At 35.8% G+C, this 25,373-nt stretch overlaps 1 protein-coding gene across 1 annotated transcript in view; it reads right to left on the bottom strand.

Annotated features, from left to right (window-relative positions):
- The window catches only part of ZNF292 (zinc finger protein 292), a 34,170-nt gene extending 10,418 nt beyond the window's left edge, over positions 1-23,752 (bottom strand). Inside the window, exons 1-6 of the mRNA XM_081941028.1 lie at positions 21,450-23,752; positions 12,913-13,067; positions 12,704-12,782; positions 11,997-12,132; positions 4,339-4,541; positions 2,761-2,897 (exon numbers count right to left, since the gene is read on the bottom strand). Coding sequence (XP_081797154.1) covers positions 2,761-2,897; positions 4,339-4,541; positions 11,997-12,132; positions 12,704-12,782; positions 12,913-13,067; positions 21,450-21,620 — 881 coding nt within the window. The 5' untranslated portion in view covers positions 21,621-23,752. The remainder of the gene's footprint in view (positions 1-2,760; positions 2,898-4,338; positions 4,542-11,996; positions 12,133-12,703; positions 12,783-12,912; positions 13,068-21,449) is intronic.
- Positions 23,753-25,373: the final 1,621 nt, after the last annotated feature.

The raw sequence follows: 25,373 nt of genomic DNA, 5'->3' as shown, positions 1-25,373 counted from the left end.
GGTCCTTTATAGAACTGTCTGGTTTGCAGCAGTATGTGGTGATTTTTCTGACACTCTATCAGGCAAATTGGTTGAGGATCTGGTCTGTAACAAGTAAGAGGCAGCACTTAGGTTGTTGATAAAATTACTCTCCAAATGGCCTTTCTCTATTGGCCAATCCCAGAGGGCTCCTTTATTCTCAGAAGACCTCTGGAAGATGAAGCAATAGAAATGCTGCTTGAAGTACAAGTGGACAGCAACAAAGAGGGAATCTGACTGAACACAGGTACATGCCCAGTTCTGGCCTATTCCAGCAATAAAGTTGGTAAATTGTGAATCAGCAGCCCTTTTACAGATGATTAATTCTCTTTAGCATTAAGAGCTACTCAGCAGAGTTACCAATGAGCCCTTGTAATTAGTTAGGACATTTAGCTTGAATTCACTTGGGTGGGGTCTTTATAATGACTGGGGCATTGGCCTGTGCCATTACCTAGGATTCTTTCTGGCATGTAATTTTCTAAAAGGTGGGCACATCGCCCCTTCAGTTATCTAATTACCTGTCCTTCAGGCAGCTGGCGGAACGATAGTTTCTAAGATCTGGGAGGCTGTGAATTCCTCACTAGGGAGGGGGCAAGGCCAGCAGCCCTTAAAGGTATACTGGTATGTTGTTTCTCAACAGGCCCTCCTTGGATCTGAAAACATTAGAAGACTGTTGCTTGATTTCCATCCTTCTCTTTTTCACAGAGGTTATTGAGACAATTACTCAGGGTGACTTAGACTAAATTTATTACCTGGATCTTAACAAGCAGGCATGGGGCAGATACATTCTTGGTGGATGATCTTCATTAAAGATCTGGACAGGGGTAGAATGCCTGTCCTGGTCACTTTGCATCTCCAAACCACCTTCACTAGTGCTGACAATGGTATTTTTCTGGACCTTCTAAAGGGGTTGAGGATTGGAGGCATTCCTGTTTTCTTTAGTAGTTTCACTCCTTTCCTGGTGGAGGGTTCCACTTGTTGGCAATAAGGGAATAGAGTTGGTTGATCCCTGGTGGGATGCTGCCCTCCCTTCTATTATTTGATATCTACATAAAATCCCTGGGTAGGTTATTTGGTAGTGTGAGGTCTGGTATCATTAGCATATTGATGATATCCAGTTTTCCCTGAGGACCCCTAGCAGCACTACAGTTGCAGTGAAATCTCTCCTGAAGATTGTGATAGTCTGAATGGGATAGAATAGATTAAAATTCAACTCCAGATAAGGTTATTGTTTGTATACTAGGGCTCTCCTAGTGTATGGTCCCTTACATTACTCTAAAGAAGTAATACTTCAGATGAGCAGATCGCAGCCTTATCTAGGACATGAAAACTTCGTTATGATGGCTCATGCTCTCTTCACCACAAACTGGGACTGCTGCAATGCATTCTACATGGCATGCCTTTAAAGACTTGTGGGAAGTTTTAATTGGCAGAAAATGCAATGGCCTGGTTGCTCACTGGCAAAATTTGGCAGGATAACATTATGTCTTGCAGGCCCCGCACTGGCTCCGTTAACTTCTCAGTACAATTTAAATCAATGGCATTAATTTATACAGCTTTTAGGACTTGGCCTCAAGTTACCTGTAGGATCATATCTCTCCACTGGAGTTACACTAGTCAATGTTATTGTGCCAGGAGAAGCACAAAGTGTTCTCCACTTTGGGGTAAAAACTTAAAAAAATTTTTTTTCTGTATTAGGCCTGGCCCTCTGGAATGATATCTCATTACAGGTTCTTTTAGTTCAGGCATGAAAAAGAAGCAGAAGAACGAACTCTATTGAAGGTGACTTGGGGTAGGATGCCACTTAATGACTGTTAGTAGGTTTAGATATATTTTTTGTACTGCTAAGTATTGTGTGTTTTATTCTCACTTTAGATCAACTGAGGTGTCTGTTCAGATTGCAGGAGGATAGAAATTTGAAATAATTTTTCTGAGGGCATTCTACTACTCATTAACAAAGACTGAATTCCAGGGTCACCTTATAAAATATAAATTTAATAAATAAATAAAATTAATAGATGAAACACCTTATGCATTTTGGCAGAAAAACACAATCCTTTAAAATGGAGAATACTCTTTGTGAAATTATGGTGCTCTTTGTTCTAAATTACTAAAGATGACCACAAGGAAAAAAATGTAATTTTTGTGTTTGTTAAGGGGATGAAATATTGTTCATCTAAATTCTTCCTGAGGCTGGAGTTGAGTTAAAAAATAAAAAAAGCTACAAATCATACTTCACTACTACTGTCCAAGCATTATTTATGCTTTTCAATGCATAAAACATCCTGAAATGTTAAATAAGTCAACATTTTCAAACCTAACATTTCTAAATACTAAAAGTAAAATTTCTAATGTTATCCTAGAAAAATGGAAAATTTCAATGTTAACTGTATTCTAATATATAATTTTATGTTTATTTTAAAAATCTGGTTATTACCAACAAATGGTAATAAAAATATATTGGAACAAGATTTCATAACCACACAATAAAATGCCATGAAATGCAGAAAGGATTATAAAAATCTTGTTTGCAGCATGTATTTATAACACATTAAATTTTTAATGAAAAAAGGCACCCAGAAACTGATGTTTTGGAGACTTTAAAACTAATGTTGCTATGTAATAATATACTACATAACCTTTATTTTCTTTAAAAAAATAACATCAAGTGCATTAGTTATCTGGTGATAAAATTTTACTGCTAAATGTGACACATACTGACCACAACAGACTCAAACCTACCATGCACAATACATCTCTCCTTGCTGTAGCTGCCGAGATAAGAATGCTGCACACAGAATTAGAGCACTCTTTTCATCTCCTTCTGATTCTAGGTTACAGATCATTTCTAAAGCATCTTTACAGTCTATATCTGTAATCTGTAGGACAAGACAAATCATGGTCAATAAAACCTTTATTTTCAAATGAACAAATGTTTGATAAAAACTTTTCAAAAATGCTGGAAACTTTCAAAAATAAATGGGTTGGATATTAACTAAAATTAAATGCTAATTGAATTATCTTCCTATTACACATTTATTAATTCTCATTTTCTTCCACATTAATATTATTCATTTCTAATAACCTCAGAATGTTTTGAGGCAAATGTCAACCCTTTCAAGTGCACATGAAACCTTGGTATTTCAGATCACATGTCTATGTTTGAAGTAAAACCAGAGTTATTTTTCAAAAATAAAACAAATTCTTATATATTAAATCTATTACCAAACTGTGATTCTATGCATATTGTGAAAAAAAGAAAAAAAAAGAAAGAGAATATGTCAGTCTTGACTCCTAGGTTAAGATTCTATTGCCTGCTTCCTAGGGTTGAGAAAGGGTGACTCGCCCTAGGTCACCCAGCTGGCTTTGCATCTAAGGCACTATAACTCACAGTCTCCCACTTTACAGACTTCCCATTTAGTGCAATAGCTACTTCAATTACTTCATATCTCAAGTACTGCTGCAGAAAACCATACCCAGAATTATCATTTATTATTTCAATATTTTAAAAACATCAGTAGAAATAGTCTTTGACTTACAACTGTTTGCTTAACAACAATTCAAAATTATGACAGCCTTGGCTAAGTGACTTATGACTTGTATTCACACTTACAATTATTGCACATCCCGATGGTCATTTGCAATTTGGTCTCTAGGCATTTGGCCCACATTTAAGGCTGGTTGCAGTATCCTGTGGTTAAATGACCACAATTTGCGATTTATTTTGCCAATTTCCACCAAAAAAAAAAAAAAAGCCCATTGGGAAAACTGGATTTAATAATCACATGATTTGCTTAATGACTGCAGTAAAAATTGTTGTAAAACTGGGTCCAACTCAATTTGTAAATCCAATGACTTATGACAGAAATTCCGGTAACGACTGTAGTAAAAGCCCATTTGGAAAAGCTGGATACACTTAACTGATTTGTTTCAGTGGTTCCATTAACGACCATCATATATATTGTTGCACAACTGGGTACAACTGCAATGATTTATGACAGAAATTCTGATTCCAACTGTGGTAACAAGTTGAGGACTAACAGTAATGAAACACTGTTGCTAATCAATTGCAACAGAAATGCAAGAAATTGGAAGACTAATTCCTGCAAACCACAATTTTGTCTTATATAGGTATCCCTTGTTTAGCAACCATAATTGGCGAAGTGAAGTTGGTCATTAAGCAAAAATGATCCCTAAGTGAAACTGTGACTATACTTATGACCTAACTTCAGCTTATTTCATAATTTTCAGATTATGGTTTCCAATATTTTCCCCTCTAAAGGAATTTTGTTTTGAGAAAGAGACATAAAATGTACTCACCTCTTGCATTAGTTTTTCATTTGGTGATCCAGAACAAAGACAGACTAGATAGGTTTGCTTAAAATTGCCTTTGTTGCCGATTTCTGGATGGTCTGAGCATAGCTTTGCTAAGGCAGTTGCTTGAGCTAATTGCTTTGTTTTCACCAAGTGCTTAATACGCATATCCAGCAGCACAGGGCCTTCGAAGGCTAAAAATTTATTCACTGAAAGACAGACCATTGCAGGCAATATTAATCCCCCATATAATTAGTATATCAAATCTGCATAACCCTGTTAATATGCAAGATAAATATAAATATTATTAGAAAAAACTGTAATTATAGAAAGACCAATAAACAAAATGGCTGGACAAGAAACAGTCAATTTAGTTTTAACAATAAAGGGCAAGAACCTCAGTTCTTCAATGTCACAATCAACTTAATTGTACAGTTATATAAAATTATAGATTGAAAGCAGACCCAGGCCAGTATTCGATTCCCATGAATGATTCCTATGTCTCAGCATTGACATAGTCAATTGGTTGGTTTTCTTCTTCCTATGCAAAGCAGGTGTACACAAACAGAAAAGGAGTTTGGCTTCAATCTTTAAACAAATATAATGTGTTCTATAAGTTCACTGAACTCTAAATTGATCATCACTTGGCAGAAACAAAACCTGGGACATTTTGTTGTTCTGAGGTTTGACCGATTTTTTTTTTTTTGGCAAGGATGCAGAAATGATTTCATAGATCAAGTAAACCCCAATCTTTCCGGTGCTTTTCTTTCCCTCCCTTCTTTGCTGGTATTCACCTGCATTGGATGACTGCCAGCATCCCAGTGTAGCATATCTTATCAAATACTTCAATTTACCCAAGACATCAATTTACTTTCCCTCCCCACAGCTGTCAGTCACCAATATTCAATCCTGAATCCACACCCCATCACCATCAGCCAACCACATTTCAAAACATATCCAAACACACAGGCTTTGGACACTAACCAACTGCAAAAAAATTACTTTGAAATTGTTTTCAGTATATACAATATACAGCAGCAGAGTTGGAAGGGACCTTGGAGGTCTTCTAGTCCAACCCCCTGCCTACGCAGGAAACCCTATGCCATTTCAGACAGATGGCTATCCAACATCTTCTTAAAGACTTCCAGTGTTGGGGCATTCACAACTTCTGGGGGCAAGCTGTTCCACTGATTAATTGTTCTAACTGTCAGGAAATCTCTCCTCAGTTTTAAGTTGCTTCTCTCCTTGATGAGTTTCCACCCATTGCTTCTTGTTCTACCCTCAGGTGCCTTGGAGAACAGCTTGACTCCCTCTTCTTTGTGGCAACCCCTGAGATATTAGAACACTGCTATCATGTATTCAACCCTTGCTGAGGAGACATGATAATCACTGTAGCTTAGGAAAACCTGAGCTACCATGACTTTGTGCAGAAATTAGCGAATAAATGGGCCAGTTTAAGAATTTTGCTTTAAACTGTTGATATCATAAATCACTAATTAATTTATTTGTAAAAAGTGGTAGAAACTGGGCCTTCCGGGGAAGAATAAATGAGAAACTGAAGAAACCAGATGGCTTATTCATAGTTATCGGTGATCTATAAATATAAAACTACTGTACACAGTACAGGAACAAAACTATACCGCCAAAGTAATTTTAATTAATAATAAACTCAATTGCACTAAAGACTTTCCCCAGCCTAGCTGGATTAAGATGTCTTATAATATGAAAACTGATACTCCAACAGGTAAACCCATTGCTTTAATTACTTTAGCAAGGTGATGAAATTAGATAAATGGGATAGATACCAGTGTCATTCAGGTAAATGGATACTGAACTTTCTCTTCTGTAATGAACTCTTAGCCTGCACCCAAATATGTTCCAAAAGATGGAGAAAATGGGGGTGAAGGGGTTGCTGATAGAGATTGTTAACAAACTCTAGATTTAGTCCTTATCCAACTTGATATTACAGATGGAACATAATCCATTATTATTTATTAGAGGAAGAAAAGACAATCATGATATAATTAATAAATATAATGATAACTAAACTGATGAAAACATGATTTGCAAAGAAGAAAAATACTATTAATTCTTTTAATAATTCAGATTAAGATGGATGGCTTTATGTAAGTAAATAAGATAAACATTTTTAAACATTAGAAAGTCACTATACACTAATGTAAAGCAAACAAAAATATTTAATAGAAGAAATGAAAATGTTTATATGAATGTTAGAAATATTAAAATATACATGCAATTTGAATGTTAACACAAAATGATAATAAAGGTTCAAAACCATCATGACTCAGCTGTGGTTCAAAGTAATATAGGTTTAGTGTCAAAAAAGGTAGCCTCTTAGGCTCTACTTATAGCCATAAAGGCTCTAGTTAAAGCCATAAAAATATTTCTTAATCAATTGTTAATGTAATACAAAATTTGTATACTAAGATAGAGTACAATAAATTTAAGAAAACCATTCCAGCAAAAGGCAGCCATTACTAAAAAGATTAACAATACTCATGATGTTAGAACTATACTCAAGCAGTGTTATATCCTTCTGTTATCAAAACAAAATAACTGGAGAAACAATCAGGATTTTGATAATATGTAGCAGATAATAAATATCATAGTGAAAGTACTCGTTATTTTATTTAATTTAAAAAAACTTTCCCTTGATGTCATATTCAAGTGTATGTAGAAAATGGCTTCCAATAATCATCTTAAAATTGAGACAAATTGTCTGCAAAAATTTGGTCCCAGGCTTTTTGGGGTCTTCAATGTAAGAATTACCACAAAAGCAAAGAAGCAGCCAAGTACATTATCAAAATGAATATTGTAAGACTCCAGTTAGTGTCCTGATCTTGGCTACTGCATTCTGCACTAGCTAACACTTCCCACTTTTCTTTAAAGGCTGCCCTGTGTATGATAGCTCTGTGTATGATAACTCTATTTGGGCGTATAAACTTCTGAATAGTGAAACTATGTTTGATGATGATGGATGAATCAAACACAAATAAGTACTCAATATTTTTGATTAAGTTTGTTATAAAATTGGAAATAGCAATAGTACTTAGACGTATATACCGTTTCAGTGCTTTACAGCAGTCGTTTAGCGATTTACAGAGTCAACATATTGACCCCAACAATCTGGGTCCTCATTTTACCCACCTTGGAAGGATGGAAGGTTGAGTCAACCTTGAGCCGCTCAAAATTAAACTCCTGGCATTGAGCGGTGAGTTAGCCCTGCAGTACTGCATTCTAACCACTACACCACAACCACTCTATATACGTACATGTGTATCAGAGGTGGGTTCCTTCTGGTTTGGCCCAGATCGGGCGAACCGGTAGTAGCGGCGGCAGGAGGCGCCGCCCACCTGCCGAGATGCTTATGTGCATGTGCAGAAGCGTTGTGTGCGCAAACGTGCCCAAACCGGTAGTAAAAAAATTGGCAACCCACCACTGATGTGTATACATACATACATATATATATACACATATACACACACATAAAAGAACTGAAGAAATTGAATAAATAAATGGAAATTATAAGTCAGAAATAGTTCTCATAATCATACTCTATTCTGATGCACATGGCTCAAAAATACTTCAGCCAAAAATAAATATTCACTTTGTATCTTACAACTTGATACAATATTTTAAATTAGTTTATTAAAAAAAATAACACTAAGCTATGTCTTCATATCAGGAAGCTGAATACATTAAAAAAACTTTCTGAAATTCATGTAACTATATTTCAAATTAAAAAACAGTAATGCCTATTTTAGATTTTTTATTAGAAATAAACATATCTTTCAAATCTGGAAACATTAATTAGAAATGGTTGGTTTAGTACAATGTTTCTTAAAATGTGTTGAACCACAGTTTGGTTCACAAAATCAAAATTATTTGCGAGCCAAAATTGAAAAATAATACAATATTAAAATCCAATCAAACAATTGTGAGAGGTGGTAGCAGCAATGAATGCATCAATTTCAATTTTTAATATGTAAATATGATTAAATATAATCCATACAAGCAAAATATCCTTTGGGGCTTTCTATAAATTTTGAAAGTGGGAAGAAGTGCTAAGAAAAGTATAAACGTTTGATGTCTATATATATATATATATATATATATATATGTGTGTGTGTGTGTGTGTGTGTGTGTGTGTGTGTGTGTGTGTGTGTGTTAAACAAAATGTTAAATTTGCTTAACATTTGTTGTTTAGCATTCATAGTCTATCTCAAATGACCGAGTAATATATTAAATTTGTTATTTTTTAGCTTTGTTCTTCCACCCACAGTAACTAATAATCCTTTAGACCGAGTAATATATTAAATTTGTTATTTTTTAGCTTTGTTCTTCCACCCACAGTAACTAATAATCCTTTAAACCACAATGTTTATCATTTCAGGTTGTTTCTCTTGTGTTAACACTCTGTTATAATTGAAATAAGATACAAAAGGACCTTGAAGGTTTTAAAATGTATTATTACTAACTCATAAACTCCCGACTGTAAGTCATGTCAATATTAAGAAATATGTAGAAGTTTTAATGTCACAGTTTAATTTATTTTTCATTTCCCAAATATGTGACAATATTTAATCTCATGGAATTTTAATTTGTAACCAAGGCATACCTACATTTTTATTTATTTATTTATTTATTTCTATCTATCTCACCTTTATTTTTACAAATAACTCATGTGATGAACATATCCAACACACTTTCTTCCTATTTTCCGTACAACAACCCTGTAAGGTGAGTTGGAATGAGAGTGTGACTGACTGACTGGCCCAAGATCTTTAAACTGGCATTCATGGCTAACACAGGACTAGATCTCACTGTCACCCACTTTATAGCCTGATGCCTTAAACCACTAGGCATCTTTAAACGGATGTAATTTTTATTACAATTGTATTACGAAAGGAATTCCCTTAAAATACAACAATATTTAGACATCCCATAATAGTTTGTTATATAGCTCTTGAACAGTGCTATGGACAAGCATAATTAAAGGCATTAGAACTGTGCAAAGGATTTAAGGGGATGCTGTCTCACCTAACAACCATGGGATTCAATGGCAACTGGAACTGCAGGGATTTTCTTTTTGACTGCATCACTTATTGACAGAAATTCTAGTCTTAGCTGCCATCTTAAGTCAAGGACTACCTTTAACACAAGGGTAGGAGCAGTAGCTGTCTCCAAGTTCCTACAGCGCCTGTTTAATATTTTAAGTCCTGCTATTATTCAGAAGAATTAGCTGCAATTTTAAAAGAGGAATGTTTTTAAAAGGATAGCTTGTTCAGCTATCTTATTCTACAGTCGTTCTATCAGATTTTTTTTAAAAAAACCTACTGAAATAAAAAATGAAAGCTTTTGTTTTTACTCTGCAACTTTTTAAAATCTGTTTTAACATTAAAAGTTATTGACTTGAACTAAAAAAACTAAATAACAAAAAAGAACATTATATAAATGCTGGACAGTTCTCCTGGATTGAATTCAGGAAAAGTTCCCATTTTTAACTGAAAGTGGAAAGGTGCTTGACAGCTGGCTAAAGAAAAGCCTTTTTGTACTTAATGTATTTTACAAGTTAAATCTCTGCCTGTGTACAGTAATCATTGGAAATTATTAAATGCAGGAGAGCTTATGATCAGGTCAATCAAATTTCAGTTTTCACAAGGGCATGATCATAAATAAAATTACACAATGAATGGTACAAACATGATATGACTGAATTTGCTACCTAATTTGCAGAAAATAGTGTTTGGCTAAGAAGCCCAGACATGCAGTAAAGTACTGAATTCACCATCTGAACTGAGGAGTAATTTCTACTTCCATGCACTAGTATTTTTGTCTTCTCCTACACACTATATAGTATGTTTTTTTTCATAAAAGCAGAAATAAGAAATAAGAAAATACAAAAAGAAAAAGACAGTATAATCAGGCAACAAGATCACGCACTGATGCCATTCCACCAGTGAATCAACTCAATAAATCTAAGCACTTCCAACCATACTGTTTTAGCTTTAATAAGATTACTCTAAAATAATGATCACTTCACTATGAATAAACAGATTAATAATATATATTATTAAAAACATTAATTTCACTATAGTATACATTTATTTACAAATTAGAAATAAACCTACAGTGCAAAGAAACCCTCGTTTCCCATTGAAACAACTTAGCTTTTTAGGAATTAAATTTTAGCAGATTTTAGGCCATTTGCCATTCAAATAAAAGTATTCAATATTACCTTCAGAAAATATCTATACTCCTCCTTTGCTTTCTTCAGTTTGGATAGCGGCGATCCAGCTTGCATCTACAGATAGTCCTTGCCCATTCATTCAGTGACCGTTTGAAGTTATGATGGCACCGAACAAAGGGACTTATGACTGGTCTCCAACGTTACAGCAATGCAGCACCCTGGGGCCCTATTATCAAATTTTGGATGCTTGGAAGCCTGCATACACTTATGATTTTACATGCTCTTCAATTCGACCAACCCACCTATCTTCCCCCATCTATGTTCCTTTTATTTGTATTTATTTTATTTATTAAAATTGTTTCCCGCCTATCTCACCACAAGGTGAGTTTTGGTTCCCTGCTCTCTGCAGCCTGAGAGAAACTTGAAGTGGAGGTCAGTACAGCAGGGCAAGAGCAATGTGAGGTCCTGGTCTAACAATAATGCAGTCCTGACCTAACATACACAACTAGGACTACCAGAACTGCTTTCACTAAGCCGGGTAGTCATATGGTATTTTTCCTAATGACTGCTAGGCAATTTAGACCCAATTGGGCTTGTTATTTTATTGTTTTTTGATTTATATGTTACCCATCTCACCTGGAGGCGACTAAGGGTTGCAATCATTAAAACAATAGTGAAATTAATTTGGTTAAAATTGATAAAAATGGAGCTGAAGGGAGCAAGACTGTTAAGTGTGGACTACCTGTAACCTCTCTCTGTTTAACTGGTAAGGTATTTATAAAATAATAATAAAAAAGAATGTTTCTCATATTTCAGGAATAACTGAAATGTGTGAAATACCTAAGTGCTTGGCTTAATAACAAATGTTATAAATTTCACATCATGAATATTAAAAGCAACTTCATAAAAATTACTACGGAAGTTTCATCCGACCAATCTGTGGAGCATGGAGGCATTTATGGACAGATTAGGAATTCCAGGGAAAGGGGAGGACTCTCTGATTATATGAACACTCAATCTTCATATGTGAACCACTATGCAGGCAAGATATATTGGACTTATAGTACTGCAATAATAATGGAGGTGTGGCTCCGTTTACATTATACTTCCAAAATAATTCATTATAAGAGTAGTTCTGGATAGGATACTCTTTCTTATAAATATTCCTCAGTGTGATTTTAGGAAAGAATTTTTTAAAATTCTTTCAGCTGTTTGGTTTTTTTGTTATACTATATATGAGTTTTTATATACAATTGCAGCTTATCATAATATGTGAAGATATCTGCAAGCTAACAAAAGAAAAATAACTAGTTTGAATTGATGAATGAAAAAGTTAGAGATACAGTATTTTCAAAATATTTCTGCTATAAAAATATTAAAAGAGCAGTATTCTTAAAATATTTTTTTGCCGAGAGAGCAGTAATTAATTTTTCCTCACGAATTATCATCTTACCCATATCCCAATCAAGCAGGTCTTGGGAAAGAATGTTGCGAAGAACTGGATTCTTCCATGTTCCATCCTCTTGGGCAAGAACAGATAAAATATGTAATTGATGGCTGCCATTTTGCATTAATTTTGTATGTGCCATCTGGAAAAAGAAGAGAATTTGTTATAAAAAGTGACAGAAAATTATAATTGCTCCAGCATTTTATTCTCAAAATCCCAACACTTTCACTAATTGCCATGCTTAAAAACATAATGCAAATCTACAATTTTTTCCATGTTGACTTAAACCCAATGAAAACTTGTAAGTAAAATTATGGAATTATCTAGTGATCCTGATATAAGAACATTGTAACATTTATTTGTTTATTTAATTTGCTGCCTTTATTATAATTATACAATATAAATATTGTCCTTGTCTTACATTCTATTCTCATCTTGAATATAGAAGATTCCAATTAGAATTATAAGTAAGAGCAGTACGGAATTCTAAAATGTTAAGTAAAGTGCTAAACTACAAATAATGACAGGTTATTAAACCAAGCCACAACTTCCTTATTTTACATTTAAATAATTTTAAGTAAACAATGATAATCATAATGACTTTTAACTATGAAAACCAATATCTTACAGGTTATTACTACTATTGCAATAGCACATTTGAACTTTATTTTATGGAACTAATGTATACACTAGCTATGAAATAAGATACCCACTTGAATAAATGACTGAAACTCTTTCCATTGATTTTCAGGCAGTTCAAGAGGCAAGCATAGCAAAAGTTCAGCATAGCTTCTGCAAAAGCAAATGGAACAATGTACAGGTCAGAATTAAGTGCCCAGAAAAGAGTTCTACTACTTTTTAAACTTAACAAATGTTACCTTTAAAACAAATTAGAAAACAAAATTATATATAATTTACTTACAGAGCTAAGCGTTCAAGCACAAAGGCTACATTTTCACACTCAGAGGTAAGATAAGGTCTTGCTTTTATATATCCATGGATTGCCTGTGTGTATACTTCCAACAAAGGCAAGGGATCTTCAGATGTCTTCCACTTTTCTGCATATTCAAGAAGGGTCTATTTATAAAATAGAAATTTGAGTCATCATAAAAGTATAGGTTATAATTTGGAGAAATGGGATTTAGCATATCAACTATTGTTTTCTGAGCATATTATCTACATTCTTAGAACAAATGCACCAACAGACAAGATTTTATTGCTTGAAATGATTGATTTCCAGATATGTGGAAACGGAACATTTAGAACGTGATCCATAGAATCAAACATTGCAGTACCGTATCACAGGGGTGAAATCCAGCAGGTTCTGGAGAACTGATATTGGAAATTTTGAGTAGTTCGGAGAACCGGCAAATACCACCTCTGGCTGGCCCCAGAGGGGGGAGGGAATGGGGATTTTGCAGTATCCTTCCCCTGTCATGCCCACCAAGCCACGCCCACAGAATCGGTCCTAAAAAAAATTGAATTTCACCACTGCCTCATAGTACAGACATTATAAAAAGCTGCATCCCTCAATGTTTAGCTATTGTAATAGCTCCAACCAGACAATAATCATGTTTTTGGACATTGATTAGGCTGTATATGATATCTTGATTTCTAATTATGCTCAATATTCAGATACTGAAGGAGTGGATGTAAGAAATAATTTCAAAACACATAGGGAATTTTCAGCTCTATAAAGAGTCCTCTTTTAACAGCAATGATGATTAAAATTATTTTAAAATCACAATATAGTGGCACTTGATTGAAATATGCAATATAGTGCAGATTATATTATATACTAATGTAATAAGGAAGATCTTTTCAAGATATGACAAGAGGACAAAATGATGAAATAGATTATTTTAAAGAAACAATCTACTTTGACAATGTATTCAATTACATTTATTACACTTTCTTTAAAGGTTAGCACCTGCAGTTGAATAAGCTGTGCATTACAGCAATGCAAGGACAATTCAATCTGCTTCAAGATTGAGTTGTTAAGTTTGAAATGAGACAAATGTATGAATGTGGAGAGAACTCAAATTGTTCTATTCAAATTCTGGGACATGAATGTGAAAAAAACAGAAACCCTGTCTCCTGTTATCTATCATGAAAAAGGTTGCACTTTAAAAAAATCGGAATAGGATGAAATTAGCTTTAAAATTAGAGTATTGCAAGTTCTGTTATTTTATAAAAGGTTTTTCCGTAACACATCTTCACAATCTGATTCTTGAAGCCTGCTCCTCTTTTCCTTTTCATCAAAACAAGGCAGATGGATTGCTGTTAAGAGGTGATGACTATCGTATTTCAAACTATTGCCACTTGATACTTTGAATTATGATATTACAAAACATAATGTAGTGAAAGTTGAGGCAAAATGGATCCTATCATAAAGGGTATCTGCAACAAATTTCAGGCACACTGATAAATTTCTGTTGAAAAGGAAGAGATGGTTAGCAACCCATTGCTGACTGTAATTGACTCAACTCTTGAGAGTTGAGGACAGGGAAAACTGTAATAAAAATCCACTAATTATCTTTTCCTTAAAAATATAATCTTTACAATAAGCAGGTAGGTAAAATAACCACAAAACCTTTCTTTTTCCCCATGTATGGGAAAAGATAAACAGTAAAGGAAAGAAAGCTAAAATAGGATTCATTCTCGTGTTTTCATTTCTATTCCAATCCCAGAATGCTGTGACTAGTTAAAAAGTGGCAGTCAGAACACAAAGCTTCACACTGATTGAGATCTCATCAGACCATACACTGTGCATAATTATTAGGCAAGTTGTATTTTGGAGGATTAATTTTATTATTGAACAACTGCATTGCTCTTGATCAATTCTAAATGTTAATGAACCTCAAACCTGAATATTTAAGAAAGTAAAAGTGAGGTTTTGACTTTCTTAGGAGAATATCTATGTGTGCACAATTATTGGGCAACTATTAGTGTGCAGAACTATAATGCAACTAAATGAAAAATTACATTTGTCCACCTCTCTCGTTTATTTGCATCTGTGAACGTGAAAATAATAAAGAAACACAACTCAAAATGTACAAATCAACATTTCTGACATTTCAAAATCAATAACCAATATAACCACCCTTCTTTTCAATAATAGTCATAAGCCTTCCATTCATGGAGTCTGTCAGTTTCTTGATCTGTTGACGACCAACTTTTTATGCAGCAGCAAGGGCAGCTTCCCAGACATTGTTCAAAGAGGTGCATTGTTTTCCTTCACCTTAAATCTCCTGTTTAAGAAGGGCCCACAAATTCTCAATAGGGTTTAGGTCAGGTGAGGAAGGGGGCCATGCATTATTCTGTCATCTTTAAACCCTTTACTGGCTAGCCACCCAATGGAATACTTCAGGGCATGCGATATAGAGCATTGTCCTGCATAAAAATCATGGTCTTCTTGAAAGATACAGACTTTTTCTTGTACCACTGCTTGAAGAAAGTGTCTTCTAAAAATTGGCAGTAGGTTTGGGAGTTGATTTTAAGGCCATCTTCAACCTGAAAAGGTCCAATTAGCTATTTTTAAAAAATAATAACAGCCCATACGAGTACCCTTCTGCCACCCTGCTAGTGTCTAAGTTGAAGTGGAATTCTGTGCCCATAACTGATCCAGCCATGGGCCCATCTATCTAATCCATCAAGAATCACTCTCATCTCATCTGTCCATAAAACTTTTGAAAAATATGTCTTCAGATATTTCTTTCAACTTATGTGTTTTGTTCAGTGGTGGTCGGGTTTCAGCCTTCCTTGCCTTGGTCATGCCTCTGAACATTGAACACCTTGTACTTCTGGGCACTTCAGGTAGGTTGCAGTTCTGGAATATGATAGCACTGGAGGAGAATGGGTTCCTGGTAGCTTCATGTTTGATTCTTCTCAAATCTTTAGCAGTTAATGTGCATCTTTTTTTCTCAACACGCTTCTTGCAGCTCTGTTGACTATTTGTAACAAAATGTTTGATGGTTCTGTGATCACGTCCCAATATCTTAGCAATTTCAAGAGTGCTGCATCCCTCTGAAAGACTTTACAATTGTTGACTTTTGAGAGTCAGTTAAATCTCTTTTTTGGCCCCTTTTGCCTGAGGAAAAGAAGCTGCCTAATAATTATGCACACCTTGATATAGATTGTTAATCTCTTTAGGTGACACCCTCCCTCATTACACAAATACACATCAATATATGCTGATAGTGGATATAGTGCTTATATCCACTAAGCATTCAGGTATATACAATTTGGAGTTAGAAATATGCATAAAAATGATATGGCCAAAAAAACTCACTTGCCTACTAATTGTGCACACAGTCTATTTTGAAATAACAACACTAAATATTTAACTGGTACATATAATAGTACACACTTCCAAAAATTAGCTAGAATGTCAGACTAAGCCTATCAAAATCCAGGGCCATTTGCCTCGGTCACAAACGTCACTAGTTGCCTTTGAATGTCTCTCTCTTCTGTATAATATATCTCATATGATTGTTTCCAGGATTAAAAAATGATAAAGAGAGAATAACATGCAGTTCCATAAGCTCCTTGGAAAAAGGGCAGAATAAAGGTGTCATATATAGCATTGTCTCAATTTAAAAGTGCTGGGATGGGGAGAGAGAAAAGATAGCACAACTATGAGCCCTTGAAACTTTAAACCATATTTCAAACTGAATGCATCCCCAATATGATTCCTATATCTGATCTGAGGTGTGACTCAAGTTTGGAAACCTAGTAATCAATTTAAAACATGATTTGCAATTGCTGCTCTTTTAGCATCCTCTTACATTTTTAAAATTGGATAAAATCTTCTATTCTCATAAAATTGTAAGAATTCAAGGTATTGACATCTTAGAGCAGGGGGTGTCAAATTTGTGGTCCGCAGGCCGGATGTGACATGTGCTAGCCCTGCTCCCACCCGGTTTAGCGAAGGGGGAAGAAGTCCAGATACATCACGTAATACTGCCATGAGGACACGTTTGACACCCGTCTTAGAGCTTTTATTCTCTTTTTGATTTTGAGCCTATAAATAAAACCTATGGGTATTATTAGGATCAGAACCGTTTTCTGACCCCTTTATAATATAAGCACACTATGGAATTTTATTTGACAACCTTAAAGAACAGAGGTAAAACTGAATCCATAGTTTATTATGGATATTAAACTTCCATATAAAACATCTCACTTGTAGAGCTAATTCATTATGAACAAAGTCTAAACTAAAATTCAAGCTATCTATAAATGAATTACTATTAATTCTCACCACAAAATATACATTGGATCAAGCAATTCAGTACTATATTTTATATGGCTACTAATCTAGATGCAGTTCCTTTCTACACTTGCTGGGGGTGGAATTACGATACCCTCAGCTCTCTTCACTACACAAGATCAGGAACCCCCTATTATACACTTAAGCTAGTTGGGCAACTGGACAGAGTATCTAAAACAGAGGTAGGTTGCTGCTGGTTTGGCCGAACCGGTAGTGGGAGTCAGGCCTGGGTCGCAGAACTGGCAGCGACCAGGCCTGCCACGCACCCCAACCGGTTCCCTCGCCACCACTGGGCTGCTATCATTGTGGATTTCAGTGACTGAGTGTGCACAGTTCACTGTAAATTGTTCTGCGCATGCACAATCAATTTACAGTGAACAGTGCATGCGCAGCATATGTCCGACACACACACACGTGGATTGCGAACTGGTAATAAAACCGGCAGCATCCCACCCCCTAGTCTAAAACCTCTATTTTTGTCCTTACTGCAATTAAGTCAACTTGAACAAAGGAATTTGTATGTGAATGCTATTCAAAAATTGACTAGAAAGATGGTTGAATGCCTTTTCTTTTAAAATTTATTACTGCCTAATAAATGCGTCCTCAAGGCCAGAACAAGACTGAGAAATTTTTGAGTAGGAGTCCTTGATTCTCCTTTATACAACAGAGGAAAAATATGAACAATGTTCTTTTGTTTCAATTACTTCTTTGTTGTCTAAAAGTGCAGTCACTGGTTATATTGGAAGAAGCGGATTTTCCTATATCCTGCCAATTCCCCACTATTGTTGTTATTGTTACATAGTGAGAGAATGATTGTAATAATTTGAAGAAAAGCTTGTTATGTAACTTATTGGCTTCTTTCTCTCACCAATTTGTTTTTAAGTTGCCTTAATCTAGCCTTAGTTTGGTTTTATACAAAATTGATTTTTGCTATATAGCAGAAAGAAAATGTTGCACTTAAAAATGATGGTTTATTATGGGAATCAGACACCTCACTCCCTTGTAATTAGGTTCTCTATTTAAGTAACTTGCCTGTTTCCAGCAGTTTTCCTTTGCGCAAAATGGGCTTCTGCTGGAACAGAAAGAAAAATATAGGATCAAGGGAATAGTTCTCTTTGCTGCTGAACCCTCCCCCTGGTTGAATAAGTAATTTATTTGTTATTTGTCTTAATTTGTCTTTGTGGACCGAAACCTATGAAATGAAATAACTGGTTGCCTGTTAGGATACCCCTGGCTCAACCTATCATTAACCCTATCTTACATCCCAAGTTTAATTAAAGAAAATAAAAACAAGAAAACTCATTTGATCTGTGTTTACTCACACTGATTCTTTAAAAAGTGATGCCATAAGAAGTGTACAAAATTAGAGCAAAAGTACAACCGGGTTATTAACTAATCAAATGCAGATATTCATTTTACAACTGTGGCAAGAAAGGTCGTAAACTGGGGCAAAAGTCACTTAACAAATGTCTCATTTAACAACATAAATTTTGGGCTCAATTGTGATCATAAGTTGAGGGTACTTGTATTTGTTTTAAAGCTTTCGACTGCATTTTTATTACTATATCCTATTCGGAACTGCTATGTGCAACTATTGGTAGGCCTTATTGTAGAATGACAATACAGAAATATGATGTGACAAAAAATGATCACCTGGAAATAAATGTATAAAAAATTGTTACATGGCTTCAAACAAGAACTCTGTATCTATGCATCTGCTATTTTATGGTTACTTCATATAAGGATACCTTTTACTGGTATATTTAGCAGTATCTAACCATGGTCAAATGACAGGAGACTAAGTGATGATATTTTGACTAACACCCACATGGAATTGAAAACATTGCTTTTAATATGAATTCCCCAGCGGAAAGAAACTGTAGGTTAGGCAAAGAGACTTGAGGTTTAAAATACTATTCAATTTTATACATAAATGGTATTTTTATGTATAAAAGTCATTTTCTAATGATGCTTGCATTAATGATGATAGGAAATCGTATATAAATTGATACTATGTAAAGAGGTTCTTCAAGAAGCTTACAAAATATAATAAAAGTAAAAACATTAAGATATATACACTGTAGCATACAAATGTCAATATTTAAATTAGGTGAAGTACACATTGCATCCAGACTCCTTCATAATCTGGACTATTAAATTGAACCCAGTGATTGAATGATTCTAAGTCTCAAACAATATCAGGTATTAAGACTAGCACCTATATAGAGATTGAAGAAATTCCATTATTTTAGTGAACATACCCTGAAATGCTTAATGTAACATACCACTGACATCTTCTCACACTCCAGGAACCAACTGATATGGTAGAGGTTCATTATTATAATCTGCTTAATACTGCATTTTTGTGAAATTGAATTTGATTCAATGACTCTGCTAGAACAAAGTTTTATAATCAAAAACTTCTGATTTAGTTACATCAAATAAGGTACTAAAGAACTAAAGTTTTTCTCTCATCTTTTCAACTGTTCCAAGAAAGCTTGGGAAATACCAAGGTATTAGAAGTGGAAGTGAGCAAGTAAACCCCTATTGGAGAAGGAAATATGGTACATTTGACATGTAAAGTGCTCCCATATTATTATATCTGATAGATACAGAAATCCAGTTTGATTTTCTATTCTTGCTTTAACCCAATAATATTGTCAACACAAATATACAAGTTTAGAAACACAATCTGTTTTCATAACCCCTGCCCTGCAGAAAACCCACTTATGTAGAATGCGAATTACAAAATATATAACATATTTCAAATATCAATTCAAATAAAGATAAATACTGCTTGTGTTGAAATCCAGAATTTTGTTTTCCAGATTAAAGAAATAGTGCTATAAGTTTATCAATATAAAAATCATTGCTTCAAAAAGGCAATGAATTTTTCCCACTTTAAGGCACCATACTTTTACTAAGCTCTTTCCTTTTGATACAATTCTAAAGATGAGAGCTGTAATTAAAAGGATTTAACTCCTACTTTGCCAATTTCACCATGCAAAAAACTATTTTTTTATTTCTTACAATATTTTATGATATGGTATATCATAATTTCAGATGATAGGTTCAGGCCAACTTCAGTACAGATTTGGAAAAAGTGTCCACCTGAACAATTGATTGATTTTAAATGAAAATATTGTTCCTGAAGGTAGTACAGAAACAAGATTAAATAAGACTCTAAACGTCTGTGTTTATGTAACAACATGTTAGAATTCAAGTACTCTAACATTATTTTCATATTTTGCCTCTTGGTGACCCTCTGTGAACCAGTGTCTCAATTACAGGCTAAACCATCCATATCCCATAAACATTTACTGTGGGACAGAACACAATAAGCAACTAATAAAACACAAATGTCGGTGTACCTTTAAGGCAACATGAAGTGAAAGTGAAGCACATTCAGGCCACAATTCAAAAAGGAAGTAAGGTCACTTAATTTGGAAGAACCAAGGGCAGTTTGAGGCAACCCAGCAGAGATTTCAGCTCTAGGACTGTACCGGTTTTTGTTTTTTATGTATGTATGTGTATATACATACATACATATATATTTATTTAATATTATTTATATATATAGCCAGAGTGCTATATGAATACGACTCCCTATACAAAGGGAGTATAGGACTCCCTATAGGAAGGGAATCCCGTTAAGACCCCCCCCCCCTTCAACTATGGTATATAGATGGATGCATGCTTGGGGAGCCGATGACAACGGCATGAAAGGAAGGCGACCGACCCAGCTCTTGCTTTTTCGTTTGCAGCGCTACCAACCCGAGGGTAAACGAATAGGGCAAAGAAAGCCCCCCGCCGTTCTTCTCCCCTAGCCCCCCTCCCCAGGAAACAGCCACCGCGCTCTCCGCCGTCGGCAGACAAAGGCCCCTCCAGAGCCGAGGCGGCACCAGCACAACAAAGGGGCCGAGTTTGGAGCTGAGCGCGAGCACCCAAGGCGGCGGGTGGGAGCCCGAGAGCTGTTCCGGGCCGCCAGAAGCTCCACTCCGGCGCAGGGGGGCGGGACACCCGCCTGGAGTCAAGAGGTTCAATGGGTGCTGGCGGCATTTCCTCAGAGAGGCAAAGCGCGGCCCAGCCATTAACATCGCCCAGCCTCATCCACCGCCCCCCTCCAAAGGGGCTCCCTCCTCTCTCTCCCCCCTCCCCCCTCCAAAGCGGCCAGGCCCCATCCTGACCTGGCACAGCTGCTGGCAGTATTCGGTGGCCGCTTCCACGGCTGGCAGGCTCCGTCTTTCCCTCAGCTCCGTCTCCAGCTCCAGCAGCCTCTTCTTCAGGCTCGGCATATCCAGGAGGCCGCTCTCGCCGCCGACGCTACCGCTGTCCTGCTCGGCCTCCTCGTCCGCCATCTTCGCACCCAGCTCCGTCGCGTACGCAGCCCCCCTCCCCCCACCTCTAATTCCTCCAGAACGGCCTACCTCCCCCTTCCGCAACCCCCCCTCCCCTCGTACGGGTCACGTGATTACACAATGCCACGTTCCGGGGGAGGCGGTCACGTGAGGGATGAGGGCGGAGAGATCGGATAGAGAGAGGGAGAAGGAGACACTTCGCTGGCTTTTTTTTTCCTGTTCCACCCCCCCCTCGTTCCCCCTCCTTACCAGGCGCTCCCTTTTCGCAGAGGGGCGGGGTCACACGTCCCCGGCGCTGTCACGTGCGGAGTTGGCGCGTGCCGAATGGCACTCGCCGCCTCGTGACGTCTCTCGAGGACTTTTGGCGGCAGGAAAACAAACGTTATTTAGGCGCTTCTCCGTTTCCGTTCGGTAGCGAGAGCTCCTTTTATGTTTGTGAGAGGGGAAAAAAACCTCTGGTGCTCTTGCAATCAAAAATAAGTGGCAAGTGTTGTAAACGAAAACGTTTATTTTAACGTGAATTGTACGCTTGCGATTTCCTGTGGGGGAGACTACCCCTATATTGGTTATACTTCCACAATATTTGCAAAATACTGCACTTCCACGGGACAGATATAAACCCTTGGAAAAGAGCTAAATTTATCTGTCATCAATTTATAAACAAATTTCATTTCTCATAAAGACATTTGATTTGCCACATGACTTGATAATCAAGTGCCTAGAAATAACAGAACTCGGAAGAAACATCTGATGCAAAGTTCAGTGGCACGATGAAAGACTCCTTTGCTGGTCAATGGTAATAGACTGGGAGGGGTTAACATCAAGAAAGAAATCTTTGCCATTGCATTGAGTTCTGTCAAGAATAATGAACAAGTCAGGCTACCAAACATCAAGAACATCTGCCAGGCTACCCCACCTCATTTACATAGACGAGCTGAAGTTGCAAGGAAAAACATCATCTGAATTAAATCATTGCTGAACACTGTATATACATCCAAGATTTTTCAATGGGATATGAGTAAATGTGCCGCACTTACTCTCACAGGAGAAAAATAGTGAAAACTGAAGGACTCGATGCCCTATTGAAAGAACATCAAGAGTTCAGGTGAAGAAGATCACTACTAATACTTAAGTATTCTTCAGGCTGGCAACATAAAACATGCCAGTGTAAGAGAAGATAAAGGTTAAAAGTGACTACATCATAAAAGTGAAGATGATCTTAAAGTCCAAATTTATTGGAGGAAGTACTATCAGATTGATCAACAACTGAGCAAATCCATTCTTTAAATATACAGCTGGAATTCTGGACTGAACTCAATGTGAATTAGAAGACCTGTTGTTCACATTTTGTTTGGGAGGATTACCCGAAACAGGACCTCTGAAAATATAATGTGTTCATTGACCCCAAATTTCTCCATTTTAATGAATTCCAGATATGTCAAACTGCACCTTATCAAATTTCCATCCCTACTTGTGCAAGTAGGGATGTAGCCCAAAGGAACTGATAAAGTGCCAGGAGCCCTAGAGCCCAATTGACCCTTCAAATATTTCTGAGCCATAAATCTGAGCTCTCTAGAAGGAGCACAACTCTTCCAAATCAGATTGAATTCTGCTCATATGGTTAAACAAGGGGTTGGGGTAAGGGAATAGTTTTGCCCCTACATTGTGATGTGCGGGGTTGGAAAAATGCACATTGCTGCATCTTTTCACAGAATGCAAGTTTTATCACTTTCCTAATCATTTCACACCGTGATAAAGTGACTCCCAATTAAACAGTAGAAGGGAAGAATTGTGGGTTTCATGATTGATACTAGATAGAATTACATAGTGCATTATTAAGCACTATTCTTTTAATAATAAATTAAATTAGCATATGCAAAACAGCTGAATGATTTATAACTGAATGTTAGCTAGTCACAGCATATAGTCTGAGGTATTATGCGAAAATAAATAAAAATGGAAAAGAGTTTAAAGAGCTGAAATTTTAGAATATTATTTCTAGGGCATTAGTTTTCTATGGCATTTTAAAATTACCACAAATACATTTATAGTCTGAGTGAATAGAACTTGACGTTATGTTCCAGATTTTTAAAAATTGTTTTTCCCAATTCACAGTAAATATGCATAATAAAAATGCATACGGAAGATAAAAATGGCTGCTGCTATGACATTTTTACTGCCGCATTATTGTTCACAGAAATTTCCCTTTTATTTTCCATCTAATTAATATTACAAGCTCAAGGATGTCAGAGGATCCCTGCTGTTCTTTCATTGATTGCAAACTACCGCTATATTGCCAGTTACAAGGATATTGAATTGAGTGGAACAGAGAAAAAATTACTAGGAGTGCAAATGAAAAGCTAGATATGCAATAACATTCTGGATTAAGTGATGGCTTTTGTAAAAAAATGATTTTTAAAAATAATGCACTTCCAAAATTAAATTCTTAAGTTCTTTTAGCTAAGGAAATGAGTGACAAAACATTGACTGTAATCACTATATGTTCATTCTAAATTTATGTACTGTTTATTTCCAAGCCAGAAGAATATATGTTCTATCTTTTTCCCACTAAAGCTCACCATTTTGAGATAGAAAACATGGTTGTATGGATCCTAAACTAAGCTTTATTTTTTTAAAACTCAGAAACATTCCAAAATTCCTCTCAAAAAAAGGAAAAGCCTTACCCTGTCAATGTTTGCAAGCCCTACTTACTTGCATCGCCCCATTTTCTCAAAAATGTTAAGTCTCCCCTGATTTGCTATTTTGTTTATTTTTTTCATAGTTTTTTAATGTTGTAATTGTCCAAAGTCATTCTGGATGGAGCAATGTCAAAGTCATACTACATAAATAAATAGAAGGAAAGAGAGCAAATATATTAGGAAAGATGTTCTTTTTTCAAATTTGCTATAAAAGGCCCACTGTAATTGGGTCATATATGTGTGTGTTTATGTGTGTACACACATACACAGACACATATGTAAACCTACATATAAAGGCTTGCCATTTCCCAGAGCATCAGTTATATGTATAGACTACTCGAATGTGGTCCATTTTATCATTTCAAAAAGATAAGAAGGAAAACCCAACCAATTATATGCAGCAGTCAAGATTTAATTGTACTGAATTGATAAATATTTACATTACCTTGTGAAAAATAGAGTGTATCCATGCATATAACTAGGCTAGATCCAGACCAAGATGGGCTCAGGGCCAAACAGGCTGCAGTGGACCCTCTGTTCTGCATCTAATATAATACATACATTTACCTACACAAATATATTAATTAAATCTATATTCATGCAGCAATTATCAAGAACAATTCATAGTAATAATTTAAAGGAAATTGTGAGTGTTAAAGCAGAGATTCTCCTGGCAGAACTGCTGCTTAAGTCAAAAACCAAAACTGCTTGACTTTAGGGCAATGAACCACACGATAGAGGATTTTGTAAATGCAAAATACTTTCTTGAGGCAACTACATTGTAATGCTAACAAAGGGCAATAATTTTTTAACATGGTTATAGCCCACTTTGCAGATTCTTCTCTAGCTATACTATGTTGAAGTTCTGAGAGACTTCTGCTAAATGAAAGTTTAGCATATTAGTTAAATAATGTAAAATTGAAAACTTGGAGATTTACAACAGTCGGGGGAAACTGACATGAATCTGCTATCCTGGAAGCAAAAGACTAGTAGTTTGTTAGTGGTACAAAACAGAAGCATAAATTTAATACTTAAATCAACAATACAGTATCAC

This window comes from Natrix helvetica, assembly GCF_964273705.1.
Source record: "Natrix helvetica genome assembly, chromosome: 2".
NCBI lineage: Eukaryota > Metazoa > Chordata > Lepidosauria > Squamata > Natricidae > Natrix > Natrix helvetica.
The sequence above is the reverse complement of the archived record's forward strand: the minus strand, read 5'-3'. Positions and strand labels throughout refer to the sequence as shown.